Raw genomic sequence first — 26,813 nt, 5'->3', positions numbered from 1 at the left:
CAAGCCTCAAACTGCAAACTTTTAATACAAACAACTTTTTTTTTACATGCAATTACCATACAATTATACAGTTTAAAAGACTAGTTCAGACAGGGCCCATAACAAAGGTATAGACTCCAAAATTTCCTTGAATTTGTCTTGACCACCTTCAAAACAAAATAAAGTAGCATGACTTATATTGCAGATATCCATGCGATGAAATCTAAGTATCTCCTGTGTAAAATGTTGCATACTTCGGCAAAATATTAAAAGATTATTAAATATTTAGTGATGTCTCATGGACAAGTAGGGGACAGGATCTTAAGCAGCATTGATACCAAGAGTCTGGCTCTAAAAACTCTGCAGATCTCATGTCTGCTCCTGAGCAGGCACAAGAAGAGATGCCTGATGCTACTTGCAAAAGCAAGACTGGGCACTAGACAGCAGTTATTAGTGCTGAACCGTGTGTTCTGGCTGCATTCTCATGCAGACCTTCATACTGGCCCAGGTGCTCCCAGGATCCCATTCTGCACTTCTGGGATTTCTGGACGCTACAACTTTGCATGGAAACCGAAGAGCATGAAGGAACATTGCTGACGTATTGCTGCTCACGGTGGCTTGTGCGCCAAAGACGTCAGCACCACATCCATTAAAAATAGACCGTTGAGTTATTTATAATTTCAGTCTTTTTATAAAATGTTTAAGTTAAAAAATAGTGCAGAAATAATGGGATCTCTGTGGCATCGGAGTAACCTCATTCTTCTTCCCGGCGATCATCAATTATTCATTATTTCAGTTATGTAAAATCTCACTGCAGATGAAAAAAGGTCACTCTAGGACATAAATTAAAATGTAGAAAGAGTGATACCTTCCTTCTTCCACAGATTTAAAACTGCACTCTTATTAACGAGCTTGGGAGCCACAACAATCCAGAGACTGCAATGCATTCAACACAACCACGCGTTCTAACACAGGTAGTTACACTTTGTGCTTTCCCTGCTATAGCGAGCCTATTCGTATCCTGTGCTCACTGCAGAATTACAAGTACGGTCTGACTTCCTTGTCTAGGAACACCGAATGCTGTTCATTAAAAAAAAATCATAAAAAAATTCCAAAGTAGAATGTGTTCCTGTTTTTATGTGGGCGTTAGACACTTTTTTTTCTTTCTGTGAGCCCGCCATCAGTTCGCCTGCATCTCTTCCCTCTCTTCAGAAAACAATATAAAGGCAACAAAAAGAAAAAACTTTTCACTGACTGACCAGACGGATAACTGAGAGGGGCAGAGAGCCATCACTGAGAATTCCCTTGTGTAAATAAAATTTGTTCAGTTTTTAATCCTGATTTTTGCACTTTTCCAAATAACTGAACCCATTTAGAATGAAAAGAAACTGACAGGACAAGTGACATTGTCACATGACTATACTTGGTTTGCAATGACCTCTCTCTCCCCGAGACGCTAAACTAATCTAGTCTTTCAATCCATTAACACAAGCCAAGAATTCCCTTTTGAAGAGTCTCAAATGTTTTCACTCGTGTAACACATTACATCTGATTTTTCTCAATAAGCACAAACCTCCAAACATCAGATTCAAAATACTCAAGCATGAACTACGGCAGCTTATCAGAAGCTGGAACTTCTAGTAGATTCCCAGCCTACAGTATATACTATTCCCTGTACACAGGAACATACTAAAGCATCAGGATCCTTCGCCTGAAACAACATCATTCACTTCATCATTTAGTTTAACAAAACAGTATTTATTATAGTGCGTTTATTATCAATGGCCTTTTCCCCCCAGGAGGGCCGAAGCGATTCACCCTGGCTATCAGGAAGACAGATTCAGGTTCGAGAAGGACGCAGCAGTGCCTATTGTATATAGGGAGTGGATCATGACTTGGAGCTGTGCTATGTTCAAGGTTTAGCAAAGTTCACTCGTCCAAACACAGTCAACATGGGTGAAGGCTTTACATCATCAGGACAGAAAACCATGTTTCCCCAACACCGTTTTTCTCTTCCTTGTGAGAAGACATAAATGGCAACTTTAAAGGAATTGGCTTAAATGATATTAAAATATTTTGAAGGGAAGCATCAGCCACCAACCGGAGGAAACTGCACTTCCTGTTGAGTCATTTCAGACAAATGGCCTTGAATTTTTCAAAACAGAACAGGTTTTACTGTACTAATATTGGGATATGGATTCCATTTATTCGTATTCACTTTGTGTCCGAAACCTGAGCCTCCATCTTCAGAGGAAGAGATCTTGTGGGTTCCTCCTGAAGAGGACCAGCGTTTGAGCATCCCTGAGCTGCCTGATAAAAGCCGCTTGTCTTCAGAGATGGCTCAGCCTGTGCCTACTTGTCCCCAGGGCCCGCAGGCCCCCGATTAAAGCTGACACGGATTTCAGACCCGCTCCTCGTAAAACACCTTTGCCATGGCCTGTGCCACCTTCACCACTTTCTTGTCCTTGGCATCAGGGCCCATGTTCTCCCGGGCAAGTTTCACCCAGTACTGCTCCGTCCGGCGCTGATAGTCGGGACACAACTCTCCTTCCTCAACAGGAGGGTGCTCCTCAGCTGTAAAACATAACAACCTGGGTGAGCCCGCTGCCTGGCACAGGCCACAGCGGTGCAAAATCATAGCCGCATCACGACATGAAATTAGTACCTAAGGAACTCGACGCTTATGTCTTTGATTTTTAATGAGGTTGATGAGAAAGACAATGCCCTACTGAAAATGATGAAAAGGACAACACTCACATAGCCCAGCCTACACAGCTGCAGTGCAAAAGGCACTGCTGTGCCAGGGTGGCCACACAGCAGGGTATGGCTGGAAAAGCACATGTGATGCTTGTTAGCAAGCAGCAAGGAGAGACTGCACATCCCATGTGAACACAAAGTATTTCTGCTACAAGAGATGAGCACCAATGCACCCACTGTCCGCTCTCATTACCTTCATCATCATCATCATCCTCTTCTTCTGAGTCCTCTTCGTCCTCCTCTTCCTCATTCCCTCCGGCCGCCCCCTCAGCCTCCTCATCCTCATCTGACTCCGACTCCTCCAGCCACTCCTGGGTCTCTGAGGAAGAGCCAGTCAGCCAGTCAGCACATGCACTGCTAACCTTGCTTGCAAAGTCTTCCAGTTCTACACTATGGCCTTTAGCCTCACTAATGGAGAGTGACCTGGGCTCAAGCACTAATTCAAGCAGACGAGATACATAAGACATACCACAGTATCTATACTATACTATGTTTTCAGATTTCATGTACAGCGTAGACAAGAAAATGCTGACTAATATTTCTGGTGGTGGAACACATATTTCCATGTATTGCAGGTGATTCAGTTCATTTGATTACCCTTAAATAAAGTGAATAAACTAATTTAAAAGAGTATAAATAAACCCTCCGTTCATGCATGCGTTTCTAAAGATATGGAAGGTGGCAACACTGGCACTTTTCTGTCTGTACTGGTTTCTGATGAGTTATTTTCTGTTGTCAAGTGGTATGAAGCCTGCTTGTGAAGCAGGTTGTTTGTGCATTCAGACCTCGGCCAGAAAAATCATTTGCAGGGATGAGGCCATTTTGATTCACGCCATGCAGAGAGACTGAGTGCACTTACTGGGGTCCATCTCCACAAGAACCTTCCACTTGTCCATCTTGTGGAGGTCAATGGCGTAGAGGTCGCTGAGTGTGAACTGCCGGTCGCCCACTTCAAACATCCCGCCATACAGATACAGAACCCCGTGCTTCACGGTGGTCATGGCGTTGGAGCGGGGACAAGGCTCCACCACAGCGGCCGATGTGCCCTCCTCTTCCTCCTCCTCCTCCTCCTCGCTCTCTGAGGACAGGGGCCCTTCTCCCGGCACGGAGATCACCTGCTTGATGGTCATCAGCGTGCCGTCCTCGGCCACGACCTCTTTCACCACCTCCACCGGCCCCCGGGGAGCCTGGCCGCCCTCCCCCTGCCTCTCGCTGGGCTCGGCCCCATCGCCCTCGGCTGTCTTCCCCCTTCGCCGCTTCTTCTTCTCTGACCGGCGCCCCTGTCAGAGACGAGGACAAACGTACATGGCATCTGGATCTAAGAAAAAACAGACCTCTTCGAACAGAGACGCATGCACTGGAAATCCACGAGTATGAAATGCGTTGAGATAATTTTCCAACAGCTTAAACAGGGATAGATAGGGGAGTTTATCTGCCATAAGTACATGTACAAAGGGATTCTTATTCATGCCGTCCTCTCGAGACACGCACAGTACAGCAGACAACACCTCACAATGTAGACTGTACATTACAAAACACTAGATAATAAATTGTGACAGCACGGACAGGCAGCAAACAAACAGAACAATAAATATGTGGTAGCCAAGTCAAAAGTGTAGAGTGCAGATGGTGCGTTGAATTCTGTGGCGTTGCACAATTAGCTGCTTAGGATGAGAATTGCTTTTTCATGGTTATAGGTGTCTGCCTGTCATGCTTGTGTCACCCTAGAGAGGGTAAGGTAGGTAGGGGGGTCCTTTTAATGGCTGTGCTGCAGATCGTGAAGAAAGCTACTGCTGGGAGTGAGCCTTGTCAGAAGACCTCCAGCTGATTTCACCTAGTCCAGTTCACTGGCTTTAGATAGTTTATGTTCTAATGTTTGTTCTCCTGTTATTTTAACACAGGCTGAGCTATAGCAAATTTCATGTGAAAAGGCCCAGTATTCCCGCTGTGAAAGAGAAGCTTTGCACTGCCACCTGGCTGAAATGACATTATACATCTCCAGTGGCCTTAACAAACAGGTGCTTAAAAAACATAACAGGTTGTTTCTACACAGCTTAGGTCGAAACAAATACTTTTAAAAAATCTACTGTAGAACAGGACTATTCCTTTTTTTACGGAAGCAAAAAAATATGCGCGATAAAATTTCCCGGCACTGGATTGTTTGGGGGCGGCACAGTGGCGCAGTGGTGAGCATTGCTGTCTCACAGCCCTGGGGCCCTGAGAGTTTGTATGTTCTCCCTGTGTTTGTGTGGGTTTCCTCCGACTGCTCCGGTATCCTCCCACAACCCAGAGTCATACTGAAAGGTTAATTGGCTTCTGGGAAAAGTGGCCCTGGTGTGAGTGTGCGTTGGGGTCTGTGTGTGCCCTCTGAAGTTTCTCGCCTCGCTGCTTGCCGGGATAGGCTCTGGCACCAGCGTGACCCAGTACTGGATGAAGCAATTAGAAAATGGATGGATGGACTATCGCTGGAATGGAGGACTCCCAGGAGGCCAGAATCCCCCCAGTGGCTGTGCAGTCAGGGCAAGTGGAGCAGGAAGCTCACTAGAGGAGCCTTAGGAGTGACATGGTGCAGCAGGGATCCCAGTGAGCCTGCAGTGCTGTCCTTGAGAGCCACCCAAAAGTAGAGTATGAAAAAGGGAAAAGAACTAAGAGATACCTTGAGCTGACCGACAAACCAGCGGCTCTTGTTCATGTCGTACAAGTACATGTCGTTGAAGAAATCTCCTTCCAAGGTCTCGTCTTCTTCCTCGTCGCACACACCTCCAAACAGCACCACGCGGCCCCCAGGCCCCACGGCCAGAGAAAATCCGGAGCGAGGGGTGGGCTTCACTCCTGAGGGGCTCACTCTGCTCCACACCCACTTTTCTGAGGATGGAGACAGGACATCTTTACCACACCCATGCAGCACACAGCACAGAGCCTCTTACACAACGAGAACAAGAGCGTCATCATTCTACCACTTTTTTACAAATAGAAGCGCTAAAGTATTCTCCATCTTTGCTTTATAATGAGACTTTTCTCTTTGGCTACTCAGAAATAAAACAACAGGCATTTCATCGGAAGTGTTTTTCTTCAAATGTTCTTTTAAACCCGTTAATGTTCCAGCACACCTGAGCCCCCGCGCTGGTTGGAATTCGCTACAACTGTCCTCCTGCTGAAACTTCCAGCAGGTACACAGAAAGGACTAGGAAACCTGCAAATCAAATCAGCTTACAAAACAAAAACACCCTGAAAGAAGAAACTGTCACAGCACTTGTGAGAAAAAGAAGTAATAACAGAAGAGATCTAAGAAAATAACTATTGCAAAGCTAACTTATAAACACCACCCTGCTTCCACCCTGAAAATGCTCTTCTTTACATTCTCAAAGAAGTAAACAGCTTTACTGATGCTCCTAACAAATGGAATGCTCCATGAAATTCAGGCATATGCGATATGGTGCTTATAAAGTGCACTCAAGTTCAGATCCGCAGAAAACTAAAGGAGCCAGCTGCGTCTCTGCAAGACTATTTTCTTAAAGGATCCAGAACCTATTAATCCCAAGGAGGGTGCTACTTTGGAATCAAAGCCTGTCTGAGCTGAGCAGAATCGGTGTTTGATGAGGGCCATTACAGCACTGCAGTATCACAGAGCATTATTAATGTGTGGAGGGCTGTGTGTCACGCTCCTCTGCAATAAATCATACATCTGGTGCTTTTGGGCACCTCGTGGCACACAGAGAACAAATGACTAGGGCAATAAGAATGAGATGAAATCTTGAGGACAGCTGGCATAATTTACGGAGAATGGGCAAATTACATCACAGGGGGAAAAGCGGTTGAGAGTATGATGGCCGTATCCATACAAGAGCCCGAGAGCACAGGGCCAGCAGTGTCAGCTGTATCAAGGCCACACTGGTTTCTCCTGCTTCTCTGCAATGAGCATTAGCTGATGCTCAGACCATCACTGCTGACAGGAAAGCGAAAAGGACAGATATCAACTAACACACGAGAACTGAGAGGCCTATGTACAGGACAGACAGATTATCATTTAATTAATTCTCTGAGCTGATGTTCTAGTTGTTTGGCTCAGAAAATTAAAAAGGGAATAAAAAAAGTCATTCACTAAGCAGGGACCCTAAACACACCGCTGTATTTGCAGGTTGTGGGAAAGACGTGACAGGTGGTGGACCAGTAACCCTCAACCTTTTCACACTCCGTTAATTGATTAACAAAAAAACAACAACACAGGGCTCTGGCTGAAAACAAATTCAAAAACTGTAACATGCGTGTGACAGAGGCACACGCAGCAAGGTGGCTCTCTTGGAAACCCAGCTTGAGATTCAGCTCGAGTTTCAAATAAATGACATAATGATAACTCAAAGTAACAGACTCTGGGGCTCAGTGAAAGGTCCAATCACATTCTATAAAGACAAGAGACAGCTAGAAGATCCCTAAAATAAGTCCTGTTCCTTGTTTCAAATCTGCGTGAGGGACCTGGTCCACAAAACCAGGCCTGACACCTGCTGGCCTGACGGGCTCAAACCACGACGTACAAAGGTTTCAATCCCACAGGGAGACTCCAGGAATGTAAAACAGAAAGAGGCAGTCTTTCTGAGGGCTCTGGTCCGCTGTAAAAAAAACGTAATTTTACACATTTCCTATAAAAATCAGCTTTAGGTCCAAATTTAATAAATGGCCATATCAGGGTGGGACATCGTGATTTATATATCATGGTTTTCAAATAAGATAAAAAGTAATACTATTAGCAGTACTTCCATTAGCTTTAGACTGAATGTGTACTTGCTGTATTTTCTATTCTTGTGTTCGAGTTAATTCTTCTTACAGGGCCGCTGTAAGCCAGACCTCTCACTTGTTCGTAATCCCAATGAAAAGCAGATGCAGGGTGTTGCTTTAACATTATCATTTCACTCTTAAAGATTTAGCTGATGCTGCTTAATTTGATGTGTTCAAAACAGGAATTGAAAAATCTGTAAGCTATTGCCTTATTTTCTATTAGTTCTTCTTTTTATCATTTGTTTTACCTTTATTGTGATGTTTATAAAGAAAGTATTTTCTGATGTTCCCTGCAACTTGGCATTTTTTTCACTTATCAGACTTATCATTTTTGTTATTCGGGTTTTTACCCTGCAAAAGACAACTGATTGTATACAATATTTTATTCACAAACATCTAAAATGGTTTCTCAAGCTACATATCTTTGCATGTGAAAGAAGGAAAACAAACATTGTCAGATGCATTCCATCATACTCATTAAACTTCCAAGCTGTTTCCGAGTGTGTGTGGTTTCTGGAAAACTCAGAGAAGGGGAAATGAGATCAACAAGGCTGAAATATGGAGGGACCCTTCAGGAATATCAGGAACATCATAAAACTCTGCTTTCAGAGAGCAGGAAATGGGACAGGACTCGCAAAGTGAGAGCTGATGACCTTTTCCCCTGAAAACACGTACCTTGGCCCTCCTTTTTCAGCAGGAACATGTCTGTATGAATTGTGCCCTTGTCCACATCCTTTTTGGCTTTCTGCAAAAGAAAAGAGAATATATTATTTAGTAAGTCTAATTCCATCTCATCTTTGCTAAACCCTATTCTGCCATTCAAATAAAAGCATGTCTTTAAATCTGTTTTAGGCTAATCCAGTTCTATGAATTGCTGTACAAAATAACTTAATTTCTATTACTGCACTTAATCATCCAGAGGTTTGCATCAGAAAAGTTTTACAGAAACAAAAGTCTTCGTGAAAAAGACTTAATTTTTTTTTTGGTATGAGGCTATGAAGCAATTTACCTGGGATGACTGGATAAAACTCTTCAATCAATAAGCTATTACAGACCAAACTAAGGGGACTGGCCAAACGGTTTCTTATTTGCAATCCCCCAAGGATACCTCCACTTCACTACACCTCCACAGTAGAGCACAGTAGATCTCCACAGGGTAGGCATGAGACCTTTAAACATTACATAGCGGCCTCAGGGAGTAAAACCTATCTCAACCTTCCTGCGCTCAATGCTCAACAGCTGATGGGCTCTCTCGGAGACATGCCGAGGATCCTGCTAACCAGATCGTTGTTTGTTACAGGACCCAGAAAAGCCGGTTTCACTTCATCGCTGTAAGCTGCACATTTTTGCTGCTGCAAATATGCTTTTTTATTCTGCGACAGCACTCTCTTAGGCTCAAGTGCCACAGGAGCAATCGATATCAAAAGCTCAAAAGCTAACTAAAGCCCAAAAGCGGTAATGTGTGGGTTGAGCAGAACCAGGATCCCAGAAGTTGCAGCTGGCTCCTGTCCAATTCCTTCTCCAGCATGTTTGTGGTGTCATAGCACAGTTGTTCCTGCAGATGGTGCTTTGATTCTGCCTGCCTCCTGTGCTCCTCATGTATATAAATAATTCACCTGCTATATCATTGGAGGACTTGAGTCACCCCCCACCCCTGCCACACAATCACCACTGAGCTCCTCGCTATCACCTGCCTAGGCCTCCAGTTGCCTAGCAACGGCTGTCTTCTCGTCGACTGAGTCGCCATGGCCGCAGTCTCGGCTCGGCGCGCAGCAGAAGGCTTTATGGGTAAATTTATTGCACGGGGCCCTGGTAGCATCAGAACCCATGAAACCTGTAATGCATCTCCCTCGTTAAGTCGTTGAGCGCCAGTATCAGCAATAGATTACTGCCTAAACTGTTGACTGGCAAGCAAGGAATATTAATAGTGATCAGATAGGACTCAAATACAGCAGAACCAGACATGAAACTTTATTTTGCACTTAGTGACGTGCAGCAGGATTTGCACAGCGGAGAAACGCATTAAGCATTAGGACAGGTGTTTCTGGGTGCATCATTAACACCTCGTAAAATCCCCAGATCCACTCCGGACGGGCACTACAGCAGGATACCAGTCAGATGTGTCTGAACAAAAACAGACCTGCAGCAATCAGCACACCTGGACTATGAAGACTGGCTCTCAAAAAAAAAGAGATGCAATCACATGCATTGGAGTGCTGAGAATGCAAATACAGACAACTGTCTGCAGACACACCAAAGGCACAATTGGTTGGGAAGGAAACACCAGAGTCCAATTCAACCAGTTCTTGGTTGGCTGAGGCTTGGTGGGAAACAGGACACTTATATGTCTTTTGTCTCACAGCACAGCAGTTTTACAATTTTCTGAAGACATGTCGTTGCACGGGGTTTGTTCTTTGGGAGAACTGAAATCTGGTAGTTGGTTCGAGTGGCAAAATCTAACCAGGCTTATGGTTTCTCTCTGCATTCATGACTGTGCCATTCGTTCTAATTTTTACAGTTTTGAATCATGAATGAGGTCAAATAAAATTCTGTCAACTGAGCCATGTCTGCATTACATCTTTAAAGGAGCTGTAATTCACTCGCCTGGTTGTTTAATATGTCTTCGTTTGGATAATCAGTGTTTGTAACCTGGCAGATTTTGAAATGTGTGATATACATACAGTACAACACAGTGCCTATCAATGTTCCAGCTCACAACCTGAACCACACTGTGCAATCCACAAGAATGTAAAAGAAACTTTTCAGTAAGTGACTGTGGAGTACAGTACATCATCTGATGCTGAAAAAGCAATTACAGCAGTCTTTAATGTGACTAGCACTTCAGGATCACACAATGACTTATATCCCACAGTTTCAGAGATACCCTGACACTCTGGGACATTGCTCTTCACTCTCTTCTTCCGATATGCGTGTTTCTAGGCAGACGGGCTGCTACCTGAAGGGGTTTCCTTGGTGGTTAGGTTAGTGAGCTGGGAGTCTCACTGCCCCTTTTCAATGCTGAGTCACAGTGCTGAACACAGAGCAGTCCCAGCTGGCAATACTCACTCAATTCACAGGCACGGCACTCGAGGCAGAGCCAGCGTGGGATCCGCTGTGACAGAGACAGTACCAGCAGAGAAACAGCTACTGACCGGTATCTGCAGGTCAGCATTCATGCTGTCTTCACCGTACTAGGGCAGGTGATTCCTGGCTCCAGACGGATAGATAAGGCCAAATCAGCCCCTGCAGCCCCTTATCACAGTTAGCCACACAAACACAGATGCATGATCCATTTACCCAATCCGCAACACCAGAAAAATCCATGTTATTCTTTACTTAGTCCAAAACCATGTCTGTCTCTGCAAACACAAAAATCCTTTTTTTAAGACAGACTGCATGCCTTGAAGACCAGTGTTGCACTCAGAGCAGGAACGGCCTTTACGCACAGGCTGAGCTCCCCAGTGCAAACATCCTTGACTATGACCTAGTTTCCCCAAGCAGAGGAACTCTTCACCTAAAGCCACTGGGGTGCAGAGGCCCTGAGCCAGCCAGGGTGTCCTCTACTGATCACAACATCGTCTCCGGTCAGCACACCTGAGGGCTGCACCTGCAATACACTCGACACCTCTCTGTTGACATTACTGGGGGTGCCAGTATTACACCTGATCACCAGGGACATGTTCCAGAGGGAGACAGAGCTGGGACTTAGGAATGTAGATGTACCAGTAACGGTCTGGAGTGACAGCTTTGATGCTCAGTGCCTGCGGTCCAGGCTGCATGTCAGGCTAACAAGGTCCTCGGACCCCATGTTTCCAAAAAAATGTATTTCCACACCGAGCTGGCAGAATGACAGCATGCCATGAAGTCCCCACAAAAACAGCACGGCCGTCTGGATGACAGGACTGATGCACAACGTGCCCATAACCAAGGTAGCAACTGACATCTTGAAATCCAGCACCTAGCTTTTCTTTGGTGATGGTTTTCGGTGTAGCACACAGTATAAAACCAAAAAGACACAGAGAAACCCGACTGCGAGACGTTCCAATCAAGCAACTTGTTAGCTGAATTAAGGATTCTATTAAGTAAAGAGCAGGGTTGGAAATAAGGCTGGGATCCCCAAAGTAATTTTTACTAAACGTATATTACAACTGCATAGGCACAGCTGTACTCTCCTGGCTTCGGACACATTCATTACAACAGTAAAGCAGACACCCCAAGAACAACTCACCACTTTGGAATAGCCCCCGTAGATGACGACCCCACCATCAGGCGTGGTGGCCATCTGGCAGCCTGAGCGCGGGCCGGGCCCAGCGCCCGATGGGGCAAGACGGCTCCAGGAGAAGGTGTCCAGGTTGAAGGTGTGGACATCGTTGTAATAAATATAATCCCTTCACGGAAGAAGAGCAGAGGTTGGGCACGGGCCTCCTTCACAAACCGAGCGCCTTATCCTCTTACATATATACGATGTGTAACTGGGGGTTCCGCCCTTGCCACTCCTGCCCTGCCAGTTCGTCCCTCACTGCCTGGGCGCCAACCCGGGTCCCCAGCATCACGCCACAGGGGACTTCAGGCCTTCAGCTCGGGCGGCTGAGATACCCGTTATACGCTGGGGTGTATTCATTACATATACTGTACGAATGTATCCATATTCACATAACAGTGACACAAATCCAACTGAAGCAGAACAGTTAGAACTCGTTAATGCTAAACAAATAACTGATAAGGAGCTTATACCTTTCGATCCATTCTGACAGTTAAGAAGGCAGTTTCCAGGATTTTGCCACTCTTCCATGTTCTCCAGAAGGCCGGGTTAAGTCTGCCCATTTGCTCTCCCAATACTGCTGTTGTTCCCTCACCCACAAACAAGTCATGTGCTACTTACTACCACAATTAATATGTTCTGAACTCTATTTATAAAGAACATTCTTCAAAGCTGAATTTACTGCACTTGTTTGAAACATAGCCAAATGCACCAAGCATACCACATTATAAAATCCAAAAGAAATGTTTTAATGGCCTTTAGGGAATATTAATTAATTATTCTGAAAGACAGGCCAGACATTTTACAGCTTCATAGTGTTGTTCCCTCGTTAGGAAACAAACAGGTGTGACTATAGTGTGGCACAGCTACTGTAGGTCTCCACAGGCCAAAGTATTTTATTTCTGAAATCTGATATCACTTCTTAACACACTGTTAATGCACCGATTCCTTTTAAACATACCAAGGTGATACCAAACACATCACTGAGAAAAGGCCTTTGTGCAGGGTGTGCAGAAGGTATACAATCATCTTAGCAACTCGTGTTCAAAGAGGTGTCATACCCAGATCCCAGCTAACCATTGCTTCAGAAAAATACCAATGAGTTACCCCAGTGTGGAACGGAACAAGGGGCTGTTGCACGGGCAGTGAGGAATGCTGGAAAGGAAGGGTTAAAGGTCTACGGTATGCTGATGGAGGAGTGTCTTAATTTAGAGACAGTTATCAGCATATGGTCTTGAACTCTACAGTAGGGAGTTCTTGTGAACTGGTCAGACTGAAAGTGACTGAAGCCCCCAGCCCCGGTCATGCTGGGATTGAGGGCAGCCCCAGCCCCAGTCACGCTGGGAGTGACTGAAGCCCCCAGCCCCAGTCACACTGGGAGTGACAGAAGCCCCAGCCCCAGTCACGCTGGGAGTGTGGGACCCCGCTCACCTGGCGCTCTCGTGGAAACCGCCGAATACAACCAGCTGCCTCTTACACAGCACCATCCGGTGGCCACTGCGTCCCGACGGCGCGCCTGCCGCTCTGCCAAAACAGGAGGTCAATAGGTCAGGCTCATGGGATCATGGGACCAGTCGGGAGCTACAGGACATGATGATCAGGTCACCCAGAAGATGGACATCAAGACAAAGAAGGTGAATTGCAATCATTTATACTTTGTTTTTCATCCCAAAGAATCTGTAACTACACTCAATCAATAAGGTGATCGGTCATTTAATAGGGTGATCAATACTGAAAATGAAAGACAGCCACAGCATTTCGGACTGATTATACAAATACCATAGAATTAAATTAAAAGAATAACATTCATCAGGTCAGAAGGGGAAAAAGATTATGGTTTATCAGACATATCTTATGCTTTGAGTTAAAAAGGAACTGTTGCTAGATTTCATCACCAGATAACCTGACAAACTACAGGTGCAATGCATTAATGCACAAGCTTGCCCCCGTCAATCTTCTCCAGCCATTCCCTGAACACTTACCCGAATTACTGCATAACTGTTTTGTGCCTCTCTAACAGTGTCCTCCTATATGGTTAATAAAAGAATACTACAGAAATAGTACAAGTTACTTTTCTTATTTATTCTGAACAGCAAGAGGCAGCTGGACTACTGGTGACAGGAAAAGCCCAGCATGGCATGGTGTGTCTATACTGGTGTTGGATATTCACCCAAACGGAGGTCCTTGACTTCAGGGTAAGAAAGAACATCAATTTAACAAAGTGGCATGTCAACAAAGTTGTAGTGGAATCCACTGGGGAGCGTTGCTGAATTTGCTGCACTAGTGGATTTTCCAATTAAATGTTGTTTTGTTGTTTCAGAATGAGTGTGCAGGGACATTAAGCCAGGCCACCACACTGCATTGTTTCTAATGCAAATTTCAGATGTGTCAGTGTCTCCCTGTATATGTGTCACCTACAAATCCAAGGTCACTACAAATAGACGCCACAGTACACACCCAGGCTCTGCCCGGCCTGCCAGGGTGCTCATTGGCTGACGTCACCTGGGGTCCCCTGAGCGGAAGTGCACACTTGACCAAGGGACTGAATTACAAAATAACCACCAGAGATTTTAAAACGATAGCTCCTAAGGAATAAATGATGATACAGGGGTATCATTTACTCATGGTATTACCTATTGGTCAGATTATTTTATTTAATAATTTTCATGATGTAAAGTGCAAAATATTGATCTTAAAAACAGGAATACATGGTGCCATTCCTCTGGCAGCATCTGAGCTGCATGGACTTTTGACCCAAGAGTCATAGACTCGGCCATCAAAAAGCTAATCCAGTCCACAGCATAAACAAAATAAAACATTTTAAAAAATCATCAAAACAGCCCCGTCACCTACATTAAATTAAAAAGCTGCATCTGCAGCATAGCTGCCTGTCACACATGCTAAGACTGCAGACAAAAAACTAAATAAGCTCTGTAAGGCTATGCACCTCCATCCCTGAGGGCACTGAGGTTCATAAGAAACATGTAAAGCATGGAAATCACTGCACTTTGCAGGTTTTAAGCAACAGAATGGTAAAAAATATAAAGAAAACATGCAAACCATTTTGATCATCAAGAAAAAGCCTTGCAAAAAGTAAAACATACAAAGTCTATAAAGAAATTCACCACTACTGTTTAATTTGAATCATTTCTGGAGCTTATGCATGAAACAGGGCGGTGTGTTAATTTTGCTACATTTGCAGAGATACTGCCTTTTTCTCACCTTAAAAGAACACTCAGATTTTTCATGGCCAGAATTAAACCACCTAACATTCAATGGTGGGAGGCTGGTCAGAAAAAAAGGCAAGCAATTCTATTGTCTCAGAAGTAGGTGGAAATATCTCCTTACAGAAATGGTATCCTCTTATGCTGGTTTTGTGATACTTAATTGTTTGAACGGCAAAGAGCTCAGAGGCAAATATTTAAAGACACTTTGGAAAAGATCACCCAGCTGTCTCATCCGGATAAGAATCCTATCGGCTATGACTAATGCAGGGACTGAAATTGACACCTTAAAAAGGATAAAGCCGAGTAAGATTTTCTTTCCCTTCCAAACTAGTTGGATTTATCCCAGTCGGAGCACTCACACTCCCGGTGCGGATCAGAAGGGATCAAGAACAGTGGTGCAATCAGATCAATGCTCTTCTCATACAACAGAAGATGGTAATAAAGAAAAAAAAAGTCCTTTTTCTTTGTTTCCATCCCAGTATCAATCAGCGAGCGCAAGCGATGTGTTTTAACCAGTGATCACTGCGCAACAATCAGAGCCACCTGTGACTCCCAGCCACCCCCAGCCCCCTGCCAACACAGGCCAGCTCCACTCCAGTTGGACAGCTGCCTCCGAAGCCAACTGGCAGGCTCGTCCAGGCAGACGCCCACGCGCCTTCTGGAGCTTTAAATCTCCCTGCACCGCCTGCAAGGGAGGAAACTCCTGCGGATCCTTTTTTTCAAGGAACAGTTAAGGATAAAGAAACTGTTTGCACCAGCGGCACTTGCCTGATACCCACATTCCGGCTAGCTCAGTCGGTAGAGCATGAGACTCTTAATCTCATGGTCGTGGGTTCGAGCCCCACGTTGGGCGGTATTATTTGTGGGCGGAGCGGTGGCTCTGTGGCGAAGGATCTGCGCCTGTGACTGGAAGGTTGCCGGTTCAAATCCCGCGGACGGCAGAGGAATCCTACTCCGTTGGGCCCCTGAGCAAGGATCTTAACCCTAACTGCTCCAGGGGCGCCGTACAATGGCAGACCCTGCGCTCTGACCCCAAGCTTCTCCCTGTCTGTGTGTCTGTGTCTCCGTGGAGAAAAGCTGGGGTATGCGAAAAGACGAATTCCTAATGCAAGAAATTGTATAGGGCAAATAAAGAAACATTATACATTATACATTATTATACATTCTGGGCACGGCCAGCGGGGAGGCCACCTGAGGAATGCAGAGAAAAAAACAACAGCCTACAAAAGAAGAAGCTGTATGTGGTCATGTTTAATCAAGTTCCTTTGTTTTGCCGTCACCCATTTTAGAAACTGGAGCTGGTAACAGGTACAGAGCATAGAAACAGTGGAGAGTGAGTCTGAGTAGAGGAAGTCAGTTAAAACAAATGCAATACTTGGAGAAACAAAGAGTCAGTGTGAGCAGTATGAGAAATTCCTGGTCACACTCCTTCTTGCTGGGTCTACAGGTGCAATTATTTACTTCCTGTAGCATCTCAAACCATGTACTAGCATGCAAAGACTTCCATCAGTCTCGATCAGGTCTCGTGGTGACTATATAATTATGTCCAATAACCATGATAACAACTTGTTCACAATGTGCTGATAACTAAAACCGATTACCAGAACACCCAGAGGACTTAAACTAACAACCCAAATCCAGAGAAATGCAATGAGCCTGGAATAAGGCAGGATCCTCAAACTATGACAAAAATGACAAGCGTTTTCCAAAAAATGAGAGCAAGGATGTCAGTAATTAATTAATGTAATTTAGTAATTAAGTAATTAAGTAATTAATGAGAGCAAGGATGTCACTAATCCCACTTTCAAGGCAAGAACAGCCAAGCAGGAGCTGCCCACAGAGAAAACCGATTCACGCGGGGCGTCAAGCCCCACACACCTGCCTGACTTACTTGATCTGCTCCCAGGTGTGCGTCGCCAGGTGCAGGACCCACAGGTCTTTGTAATGGTAAAACTGCTCTCCGTCTGGTGACGCGAACTCCCCCCCGAACACCCAGAGCTGTCCGCCCGCCTGAGGAACCACCACCGCCTGCAGGGGCAGGAGAAACACAGCCAGGCCGTCAGGCACGGACCAGGAACACGGACCCCCTGAGAGGTTTGACTGATGGACTGCACTGACGGCAGACCCAAATCAAACAAGTCATAAAACTTCCAAAAAATTAATTGACACCAAACACAAGGTACATTTCCAAAGGCCTATTTTGCCTGCAAAAATGTTTCTTTTTAAATATGTGGTGTAACCTGAATAAATCAATCGAATGTGCATAATAAAAGATAACACATTATTGAAGTTTGACAGCTTAAAGCAGGCTGGTGCACTTCATCCCAGTTAGGTTACTCATCAGTGTAGTCTGGCCCCTAGGCAGACATTATAACACTGATGCGGAGCCCATTTATCATAACCGCTATTATCATTAAAATTATTCAAACTGCCTGTGCCACATCACAATCTACCGCATATGAAAGCATTTATACACAGGAGTCTACAAAGGTATTTCAGAGGCAGAGAATATTTTTTTAAAACAGTGTGACTGTGATTTACTTTTAAATTCCAGGAGATCTCCAAGCAAACCCTCGATATCAGCAGTTAAGCAGTTCCTGAAAACAGAGGATCTCTCTAAAATCACGCAGCGCTCAACACAACATTGTACAGGAGTCCAAACCTGTAGCCCCACACAAAAGATCTGTTTTATTATTAAATTGCTATGAGTATGATCCCTCCCCCCGACTAATTGGAAAACCACAGAAACAGAAACAGCGCCATCTGCTGGACAAGAGTGAGAATTCCTTCAGCTCTGGCCCCAAGCCAGCTGTAGTGGGATTTAGTCTGTAGCGTGAACTGGCACAGCAGCACACAGCCTGCTAGGTGTTATTATAAACTAATTCAGCTGATCTACATTCTAGGCACCCTAGAAGGTATTGACAATGTTCTCATTTTTCTAAAAGACCAGTCTCATTTGTTAAGTCCTGGAAAAACACCTGACTAAAAACAGTCCAACAACAAGCTTGTGGGATGTTTAATTGGACAAAAAAGTCACTTTATGCAGAAACCCCCCTTCCTGGGCCCTAAGCTGTCCTGAAAAATAACGTTATAGTTGTTTTTTTTTTTTGCTTTGTAGACACATGGTCGTCTCACAGAAACCCGTAAGATGCTCTGTGACGAAGTGCAGTGTGGCATAGGGTACGACAGCTGACATGACTGACTGATCGAGACTCGGGGACCCTCCCCATCTGAAAATAAAGGGGTGGGGTTACCTGGTGGGCGCATCTCCGCGGCGGTGGATTGGGGACGTCGGTTCTCACCCACGAGTTCTTCTTAATGTTGTAGAAGTAGAGCTCGTTGTACAGGAAGGTCTGAGCGAGGAAACAGGAAGAGAGCCGTGTTATCAAAAAGGTTCCCGCCAGGCTCCATCTCCCCTCCGGGCAGACGGGCTGAAGGCACCTGCAGCTCCTGCGCACTGCAAGACTGCCTGGCAAAGAGGGCCAGGCTGAGGGGCTGCAGTATGACAGTGCAAGGGAACGCGTGCAGGACTATTCCACACTGAGAAGAAATTCTGTGAGGAGAACTGACAGGCTGACAAACACACCTGCAATATCTTTCAAAATAATGCATCATAAATGCAACACCACAATGTCTTTAATAAAGCTGAAAGTGGGATTAATCATATAGAAATTAGTCATCTTGAACCTACTAGATGGCCACTAGAGCAATAAAGTAGGGTAAACAACATGAGCTCATCTTGCCTGCTATTCTCTACCGAATGGCTCTCGACTCAATCTGAATGTGAAATTAGCCTTTCCTCTCCATGCTGCTCTGCTGCTTGTCACTGCTACATCTTCTGTCCCCTCAGCAGAATGAGGTTCACACGTTGAACACAAGAAAAGCGGAAACAAGACAGATGTTTTACTTTCTGGCCGTTGAAGTACTCCCCACCAAAGAGGATCAGCTCATCCTTCTCGGGGTGAGCAGAGAGGGTCGCGTTTAATCTGCGGGGAAACACAAAGCACAGCTTCAGGGTGTTAGGGTTAAAAGACAAAGACTCATACAGATATAGCACAACTGTCACACAATAGAGGAAAGCAAATTTCGGTATGACCAAGCACTAACAGTAGGCTATTCATCTTTCATCTCAGTAGGGGTTGATTATGCTACTGGGTTTGGGTTAGCATTTGGAAAACCATAAGGCTGAGAGAAAAACTTTTGTTATAGTTGTGCGCAAAATGCTTAAAATAAGACAGCGAGATGCCCAGTTTGAATTTATACTAAAGATCTGGTATGAACCTATTTTGGGCTGTATTTCCTGTTAGACATAGTTCTCTTCGCTCCCAGAAATTACAATGATTTTCTTTAACTCTGGTCTCCTTCCATACAGTTTTTTGCCTTATGTCATACTCTGGTATGTTTCAGAGGTCTGCTGGCCTCATTCTTGGCTGGCTTGCATTTCATTTGGATTTTAGCTTAATAACTGAAATTGTAAATTAACTTGCTTCATTTAAAAAAAGCTGTTATGGCCCATATCTAGGCTTCTGTCACTGCGTGTATGTTTGGAATATAAAGCACTCTCTTGTAACTGATGTGTGTGTGACACGGGCTTCAGGGTTCATGCGTCTCCACGGCGACTCGAGTCTTGATCTGGATTTGAAAAAAAAGAGACTTATAATACAACTCCGGAGGTGAAAAGACACCATCGCTACCATACCGGGGCGAGGGAGGGGGGCAGGGTGTCTCCACAACCTGGGTCTTCCTGGCGTCCAAAGACTGGAACTCGGCAATGAGAGCCTCCAGATCCTCCTGGAGAGACAGGAAAGCACCGGTGAGAAAGGGACACGTTTTCACTGAGAGTCCCAGGGAGAGAACTCTCCTCTGGTTCATGCTGTTCCTGTGACAGGAAATCGGTCCACGTGGCTCCTTACCACCTCTTATTCATTAGCCGGCCAGAGGTGATTCTGAATAGGTAATGGGACACTCGAGTCTTAGGGGCTTTCACTAATAACTGACAAGGACCAGAGCTGGAATGAAACCCAGAGGACTGCAGTAGTCCATTCTGTCTCCAGACACTCTTCTGAAGGCTCTCTCTTACAAGCAGCTATAGTTACACATGAGCTCTACAGCCCATGGTTCTGCCAGTTCCTCCAAACTACATTGCACACCCTTGCTTTATAACCGTGATGATGGCACTCAAGATGTCAGGAGTATTGGAATAATATTTCGGACTCTTTGAGCCGTTTCCGAATCATGCAATTCAGGGGTGTGTGTGTGTGTTATCAGCATTTACCAACAACATGAGACCCCGGCGAATGGCTCTTTAAAACGCTTCCAGATGAGTAAACTGATTTCACTGAATCAGTTTCACATCATTGAACGCTCTATAAAGAGAAAGATTCTGTATCCTGTTAGGGGGAGTGGTGAACCCCTACTAAAAGCACTTTCAGTTCAAAAGTAGCTTCAAACAATTTCAGTGTAGGATAAGGCAGCACAGCAACAATTATTGCACACATGATGCATTCGTCAAATGCATGATGCAGTCAAACCAGATTTCGGTCAAAAGGTAAAATTGTCAACTTAATCTTTCTTGGCCCCAATGAATTCTTCAGGTCTACCTATTTACGTTATTGTACAAGACGGGAATTTGTTTTGTAGTCATTAAAAGACATAACACATTACACAATACGATTCACTTGCCGTAAGATAGCCTTTTCTAATATTACTGTGCAATTATAAGAACCTTAGTATTTTAACACAGCACATAAAATTAATAACTTGTTGTTTTTTTTCCGAGTCATTCTGGGTCTTAAGAGAAAATACCGGCGAAGTCTTGAAATATATTGGTGCTCGTGTTGTCGCATTGTGCAGAAGTAGAGTGACATCTGTGCAAGTCTGCAAACTCGGAGCTCAGAAATAAAACACAAAGCGGTTACATCACCTTTTAATAATTGGCTTGGGGTTTGTAATGTTAAACACTTCTCTCTCCCAGTAATAACAACTATCGATCCTAGAGAGATGAGAAGTAATTGAAGTAGACAACCACAGTAACTAATGCCAGCTAACCTCTTCCCTCTTTGACTTCTTGGAGACCTTTTTCTCCATTTTGGCCAACGTCTTCTCCGCTCCCTTCACCTTCTTCTCTTTCTTGCTTTTTTTGCCCATATTCTCTACCCTAGATATTACTGTAACTTAGCGTGCTGCTCCCTCTCTCACTCACATGGAACTCTCCTGCACCGCCACACTTCCGCCCAGCTCGGAACTTTTCCCTCAACAATACAGCGGCCCTGAAAACAAAGAGCGGCTCCTCTGGCCCGCTTCCGTGTGCAACAGCGCCATCTGCTGACTGGGAGGAATCGACTCTACCTCAAAAAGTTGATCAGGGCACAAGAGCTGCTAGACCCGCAGGAAAGCTTCTGTTCCACCAGGGGCGTAGGCCCACCCTGATTGATCCTAGGTCTACCCAATCAGTCCAAAGTAATTTAAGATTTCAACCCTTGTTTACGTTACGTGTTTTGCTTTTTAATGTTACGTGTTTGGATTTTTTTCATCGTATGTGATTTGCTATTGGATCGCTCTATCTTCTGTGACCAATAAGAAAAGTATGTAAATACAGTGGGGCGGTGCATGCGTAGCCGTAGCCTAATTGCCTATCGTTGTCCTCAGACACTCTTAGAGCTGTCTAGCGCTGGGGTTTTGGTTTATTACCCGACATGGCAAAACAAATATATATAATATATACATATAGCATATATCTACGTTTTTCAAAAAGCCGCCTGTAGATGCCCAGACCAGTCCCGAAACAAATACGACACACGAGACGCTACAGGCATCTCTTGTTTTAAGGAGAACAGCCTGGCTTCCCGAATACAAGTGTTTCTGGACCGCAAGCGCCAGTGCACGCTTTTGCTTGTAGCAGCTCGATACATGCTCGACCTGTAGAAGTTAGACACGAAGAGGTTCTCCTGTAAACAAATTACAAGTTTTGGAATGCGTGAATAACATTAAGATAATATTGACGGATAGTGCGCGTGTGCATTTTACAGATAACTATTCAGATCGCCTCTAAATGCCCTGCAGTTTAAGTGAACGACGTTTACAGAGCTAAAATACATCCAAAGTATGTAATACAGAATATTCTTGCAATTAAAGGTACGGTAAACCGGTTAGCGCTGTAATGCGACAATAACAATTCAGTGTTAAAAGTCTTGTGGGAAGTCACGAATTTCCAAATTAGGTGTCTTTTGGCTTGAAAATAGAATACTGATTTCGTGGGTTTCATACAAGTTTAAAAGCATCATGAAGGATCAAACAAGATAATCAGAATTTAATATTTTAATACCTTCGCTGTTTTTATTCTGATGGCGCCTCGCTCGATATTACCCTTGGGGCGATGCATTTACTCCAACCTCTGAAACCCATACGTGCGTGCACGTTCTTCTGGGATGTTATGCTCAAGTCAGTTTTCCTTTACTTTCCCTACCGTGACACATAACTGTGGGATACCATCGCGACAAGACCTCCGCAGCCTGTCATGATAGGGATCCCATGTATATCGCGGCAGTGTATATCACGACTCACGACTGCTTCCATGCCACCCCGGCACCGCTGTCGCAACAAAGGTCTCATATCAGGACATGGTATACCCAAATAGGACGCGTCGGGATATATGGACTTTGTGTCGCGAAATGGGGTGAGAATATCCTGTCAGGTATGTCCTATCACAATATATGAACTCCATGTCGCAACATGGGGGCTGGACATTTTGTCGGGGTATGTCATATCGCGATTTATGGGCTTTATGTCGCGACATGGGGGGTGGGCGTTTTGGCTGGGCATGTCACATCGCGATATAGGACCTATCATGTCGCGACATGGGGTGGGGCATTTTTGCCGGGCGGGTGTCATATCGCGATATGCGGGCTTCATGTCGCGACATGGGCGCGGGGGAGGGTGTCATATCGCGATATGCGGGCTTCATGTCGCGACATGGGCGCAGGGGTGGGTGTCATATCGCGATATGCGGGCTTCATGTCGCGACATGGGGGCGGGGGTGTTTTTTGGGGGTATGTTATATCGCGATATATGGACTTAATGTCGCAACAGTGATACGTCAATCACAATGGGTATCGCGATGTGATCGTGATGCGCAGACTCCTATCGTGACATGCTATCGGAGTCGTGAACGCGCTGTGGATGCTATGACATTCTTTGTCTGCTATTCAGTTTTGACCTCAGTGCGACATCTCTTAGATTGATCAGTAATTGGAAACCAATGGATGTGTAACTGTATATCCAGCGTGCTCATACAGCACACACGGTTAACCGGGGCTACAGTATTTGGACCAGGAAGATCATCCATCACCTGTGTATCTACAGTACATGTTCTCGGAACTTCCGCTGTGGCGCTTTAACCAATCAGAGTGTCGATTCTCACTCTTCACCCAATCGCGACCCGAGCTGTTCGGGGGTTTAGCCAATCACAGGTCTGAGAGCTGTTCAAGCCAGCAGCGCCAGGTGGATCGGATTGAATACCGTCAATGAGAATCTACTTTTAAAATGCTTTACTTATTTGCAAAATAATCGTCTTATTTTTTTAACGTCTTTATTAATTCACAATGTCTCGTACTCTTCGAAATAAAAACATGTTTTATTTGCAATATAACTGTCTCCGCTGCTTTCTGTAATGAATACATGGTATTTGAACAATTTTAATCGTATATTTAAGGTAGGGGAAACACCTTCTGCTTTGTACTTCAAAAAATGAATAGAAATGTAAAGTCTATGATCATTATATTATAATGTTAGTGCTTTCAATTTTGTTTTTTATTGTTAAATTATATCGATCTTGAAACTAATACCTAAAAATGTGAATATGGGCTCTCGTGATGTACTAGCGGTAATTTGGAAACTGGTGTCGTCTCTTCACCAATGAAATGGTTAAAAATTAAAAGAAAGCACCTAACCCAATGAACTAACATAGTAACTCCTTCCTAAATGTAAGTGTTTATTCGTATAAAGGCTGCAAAGTTTGGGGTCAACTGATCAAAAGATCACAACTGAAAGATCTGGTGGTCGTAACTTTGCTGTTTTGAACGTCACAGGGTGACGTCACAGCCAGGGAAAGAAGACGCTATATGGAAATATATTGAACTATCCACCCCCACCCGACCAGAGAGACTCGGAAAACAAATTGCCCCCATTGTTTTCATCACAATCAGGAGTTAGATAGATAGATAATACTTTATTAATCCCGTAGGGAAATACCGGGATTAAATAAATACTCGGTTCAAGTACCGAGTTTGTTGGTACCTGTAAACTTCCTTGTAGATAGTTGCGTGATTACCCGCTCCTAACAGCGACACAAACCGGCACAAACGCAGCACTAACGATTGCGGTGAGTTTCGTCGTTTGTGCTGATCGACGGGCGGGTGGGCAACTTCATGGAGCAGGGCAAGCAATCATGTCTGGGTCCTTACATTGCAGACTGCAGAAGACTTCACTTGAGGATCTAACACAGGCACCCACACCTGTGTCTTCAAAGGGCAGGTGTGCTCTCACGCTGTATTCTACAATGACTGGCCGGAAAGATAATAGGACTGTGAGCTCATCGCATTAGACCCCTGTTTTGTTAATCCGGATTTTGAATCTTGCGTTTTGGGTTGTGTTCATTGTGTTTTGCAATAAAATATTAACTTCAGAGTAATTCGTAACACTACTATACAATCTAAAAGCAGTAATACGAAATACTTAGAACTGTTACAAGCAACAAGTGAAAATGAGCTCTTGCAGCTTTTCTTTAGCTAACGACAAAGTCCTCATATGAGAGACCTTTGCAAACTAGCTGTCATTTGAACGGGAATTTGCCGACTCTCTAGACAGTGACGAGATTATCGCCATATTCAATTCCAAGCCCCGACACCTGCGTCTGGTCTAGAAGGCCAAAACCTCACAACAGAGCTAGACACTGATTGTTTTTTGTGCGTGTCTGCTGGGGCACAACAGCGTTCGGTAGCCTAGGTAATTAATGCTTAACGTGTGTGTGTGTGCGTGTGTGAGAGAGAGAGCCACTCATTTTTGCACAGCCCCACCCAAAAATCAATTCCTGGCCACGCCCCTGTGTTCCATCCTAAGAAACGTGAAGAACGAGCGCGTCTTCAACTGTTTTTCAGTATACCATGTACCTTGGTGATTTACTGTATAAATAACAAGTAATAACAAATACTATTACTTTAAATTAAACTTTGTTTAAAGCAATCTGTTAGTCCTGACAGATCTGCGTTATGCAGTACTGAAGGGAGCTCTTTAGCTTTATTGCTGTGTAAGGTGGAATTAATTTTGTTAATGATGAGAAATAAATACATGTATATTATTCTCATTTAGTTCTTTAACATAATGCCTACCATGTTCAAAACTTGTATTGATGCAGACTGGTGATAACATCAGGAAGAAATGTCTTGTTTTCACTGCCCCAGGAGGATATCCAATAGAGAAGCAGACAGGTCTCAGCACTTACACTGCGCACAGCCTGGCTGTTTAAACACCCCATTAATTCCTACCTCATCAGCAGCCCTGATGGATTACAGCAGAGTCTCTGAACTGCAGTCACCAGTTATATAACTTCATTACTGTCTGGTACTGAACCCCTTCTGTGCTGTGAGAAATGTGCCCCATTTTCTGTCCTGAAAGCACCTAAACATAACTTGTATCACTAGGTTCTTGTGGCCTGAACTGGAGTATTGTTTTGCTCATTTTGAACTGCTAGACTATTTCATACCCTTCGATTTGCCTCAATGCTCCATTGCACTCAACCCTGCTGCCTGACCCCAGTGCTGGAGACTTCCTCTGAAGTGACCCTTTGCTTTTTCCACTCTGGACAGCAACAGGTCTAAGGCCACAGGTGGAAGACTGTGACTGGTCTTGTCATGCCAGTTGCCAGTCACAGGATTATAATAATAATAATAATAATAATAATTGCTTACACTTATATAGCGCTTTTCTGGACACTCCACTCAAAGCGCTTTACAGGTAATGGGGATCCCCTCCACCACCACCAATGTGCAGCATCCACCTGGATTGTGGCTATATCACAAATTGACATTTAGAATTAAGAAAGTAACACATGAGCTGGTGTTAAAATTCTACAATACACTAGTAAGACCTTGTTTAGAATATTTTGTTTAACACGGAACACCATGTTACCGCTGCTCAAGAATCAGTGAAAAGTCACCTTAAAGAAATATCACACACAGTACAAAGCAGTTAAAGGAGCTGAATCTCTTTAGTCTCGAACAGAGGAGGATCTGTGAAGCAGAGGTGAGGAAAGCAATTGGGAATGAAGCGCTGCTGGAAATTCGGCAAGGCCGTGTGAACATCTCCGAGGCCCATTTCGGTATGCTGAGTTAACGGGGTCCCAGGCAGGCGTGAGGACTCCAGAGAGGGCCCCAGCTGGTGCTGGCTTGTCCTACTAAGCAACCCTGCAGCCAGAGACAATGTCAACTCCCCGCCGTGCTGAACGTCCTCATACCCGTGCTCAGCACACCACCCCCTCAGCAAGAGCACATCAAGAACACTGTGGAGCATCGCAGTAAATAATGTTATCTGTAATAAACTGTAGCACACTTCGGCCACTTCTGTCATAATATTATAGTGAATAATCGATAGTACAGCCCACGGCCCAACCATGACTATTAGGCTAGATTTGTCCCATGCTACCTTTGGCAGTATGAATTATCATTATCACCATTATGATCTACTCAGCAAAGATCCCAAGTTTTTTGCTACTCTGGAGCCTTTGTTGACTCCTATTCCTGTACATATTGGAATTGTTAACA

At 44.6% G+C, this 26,813-nt stretch overlaps 1 protein-coding gene across 2 annotated transcripts; it reads right to left on the bottom strand.

Annotated features, from left to right (window-relative positions):
• Positions 1-1,716: 1,716 nt before the first annotated feature.
• On the bottom strand, positions 1,717-21,248 carry klhdc4 (kelch domain containing 4). 2 transcript variants are annotated; one of them, XM_006641318.3, is made up of 12 exons: positions 21,046-21,248; positions 19,697-19,788; positions 18,905-18,983; positions 18,252-18,350; positions 16,889-17,025; positions 13,202-13,294; positions 11,738-11,897; positions 8,185-8,254; positions 5,393-5,601; positions 3,596-4,016; positions 2,930-3,055; positions 1,717-2,553 (listed from the first exon to the last, which is right to left on the bottom strand). In XM_006641318.3, the coding sequence occupies exons 1-12, from the start codon at positions 21,142-21,144 to the stop codon at positions 2,381-2,383; spliced, it is 1,758 nt and encodes a 585-aa protein (XP_006641381.2). In that variant the 5' UTR covers positions 21,145-21,248; the 3' UTR covers positions 1,717-2,380. The 2 variants fall into 2 exon arrangements, with proteins under 2 accessions (XP_006641381.2, XP_069037461.1); XM_069181360.1 differs by having other exon boundaries at positions 21,200-21,219.
• Between the last annotated feature and the right edge of the window lie 5,565 nt (positions 21,249-26,813).

The sequence above is a fragment of the Lepisosteus oculatus genome, chromosome 20 (genome assembly GCF_040954835.1).
Source record: "Lepisosteus oculatus isolate fLepOcu1 chromosome 20, fLepOcu1.hap2, whole genome shotgun sequence".
In the NCBI taxonomy this organism is placed as follows: Eukaryota; Metazoa; Chordata; class Actinopteri; order Semionotiformes; family Lepisosteidae; genus Lepisosteus; species Lepisosteus oculatus.
Note: the sequence above shows the minus strand (reverse complement) of the source record. Positions and strands in the feature narration are given on the sequence as shown.

What these genes read in the sequence shown, in the direction of transcription:
- klhdc4 (XM_006641318.3), bottom strand. Translation starts at nt 21,144, where the DNA reads ATGGGCAAAAAAAGCAAGAAAGAGAAGAAGGTGAAGGGAGCGGAGAAG. An exon ending in GGTTTGTCGGTCAGCTCAAG is followed by an intron (nt 4,017 to 5,392) that starts GTATCTCTTAGT and finishes CGTCTCTGACAG; the next exon opens with GGGCGCCGGTCAGAGAAGAA. An exon ending in TCTTGTGGAGATGGACCCCA is followed by an intron (nt 3,056 to 3,595) that starts GTAAGTGCACTC and finishes GCTCTTCCTCAG; the next exon opens with AGACCCAGGAGTGGCTGGAG.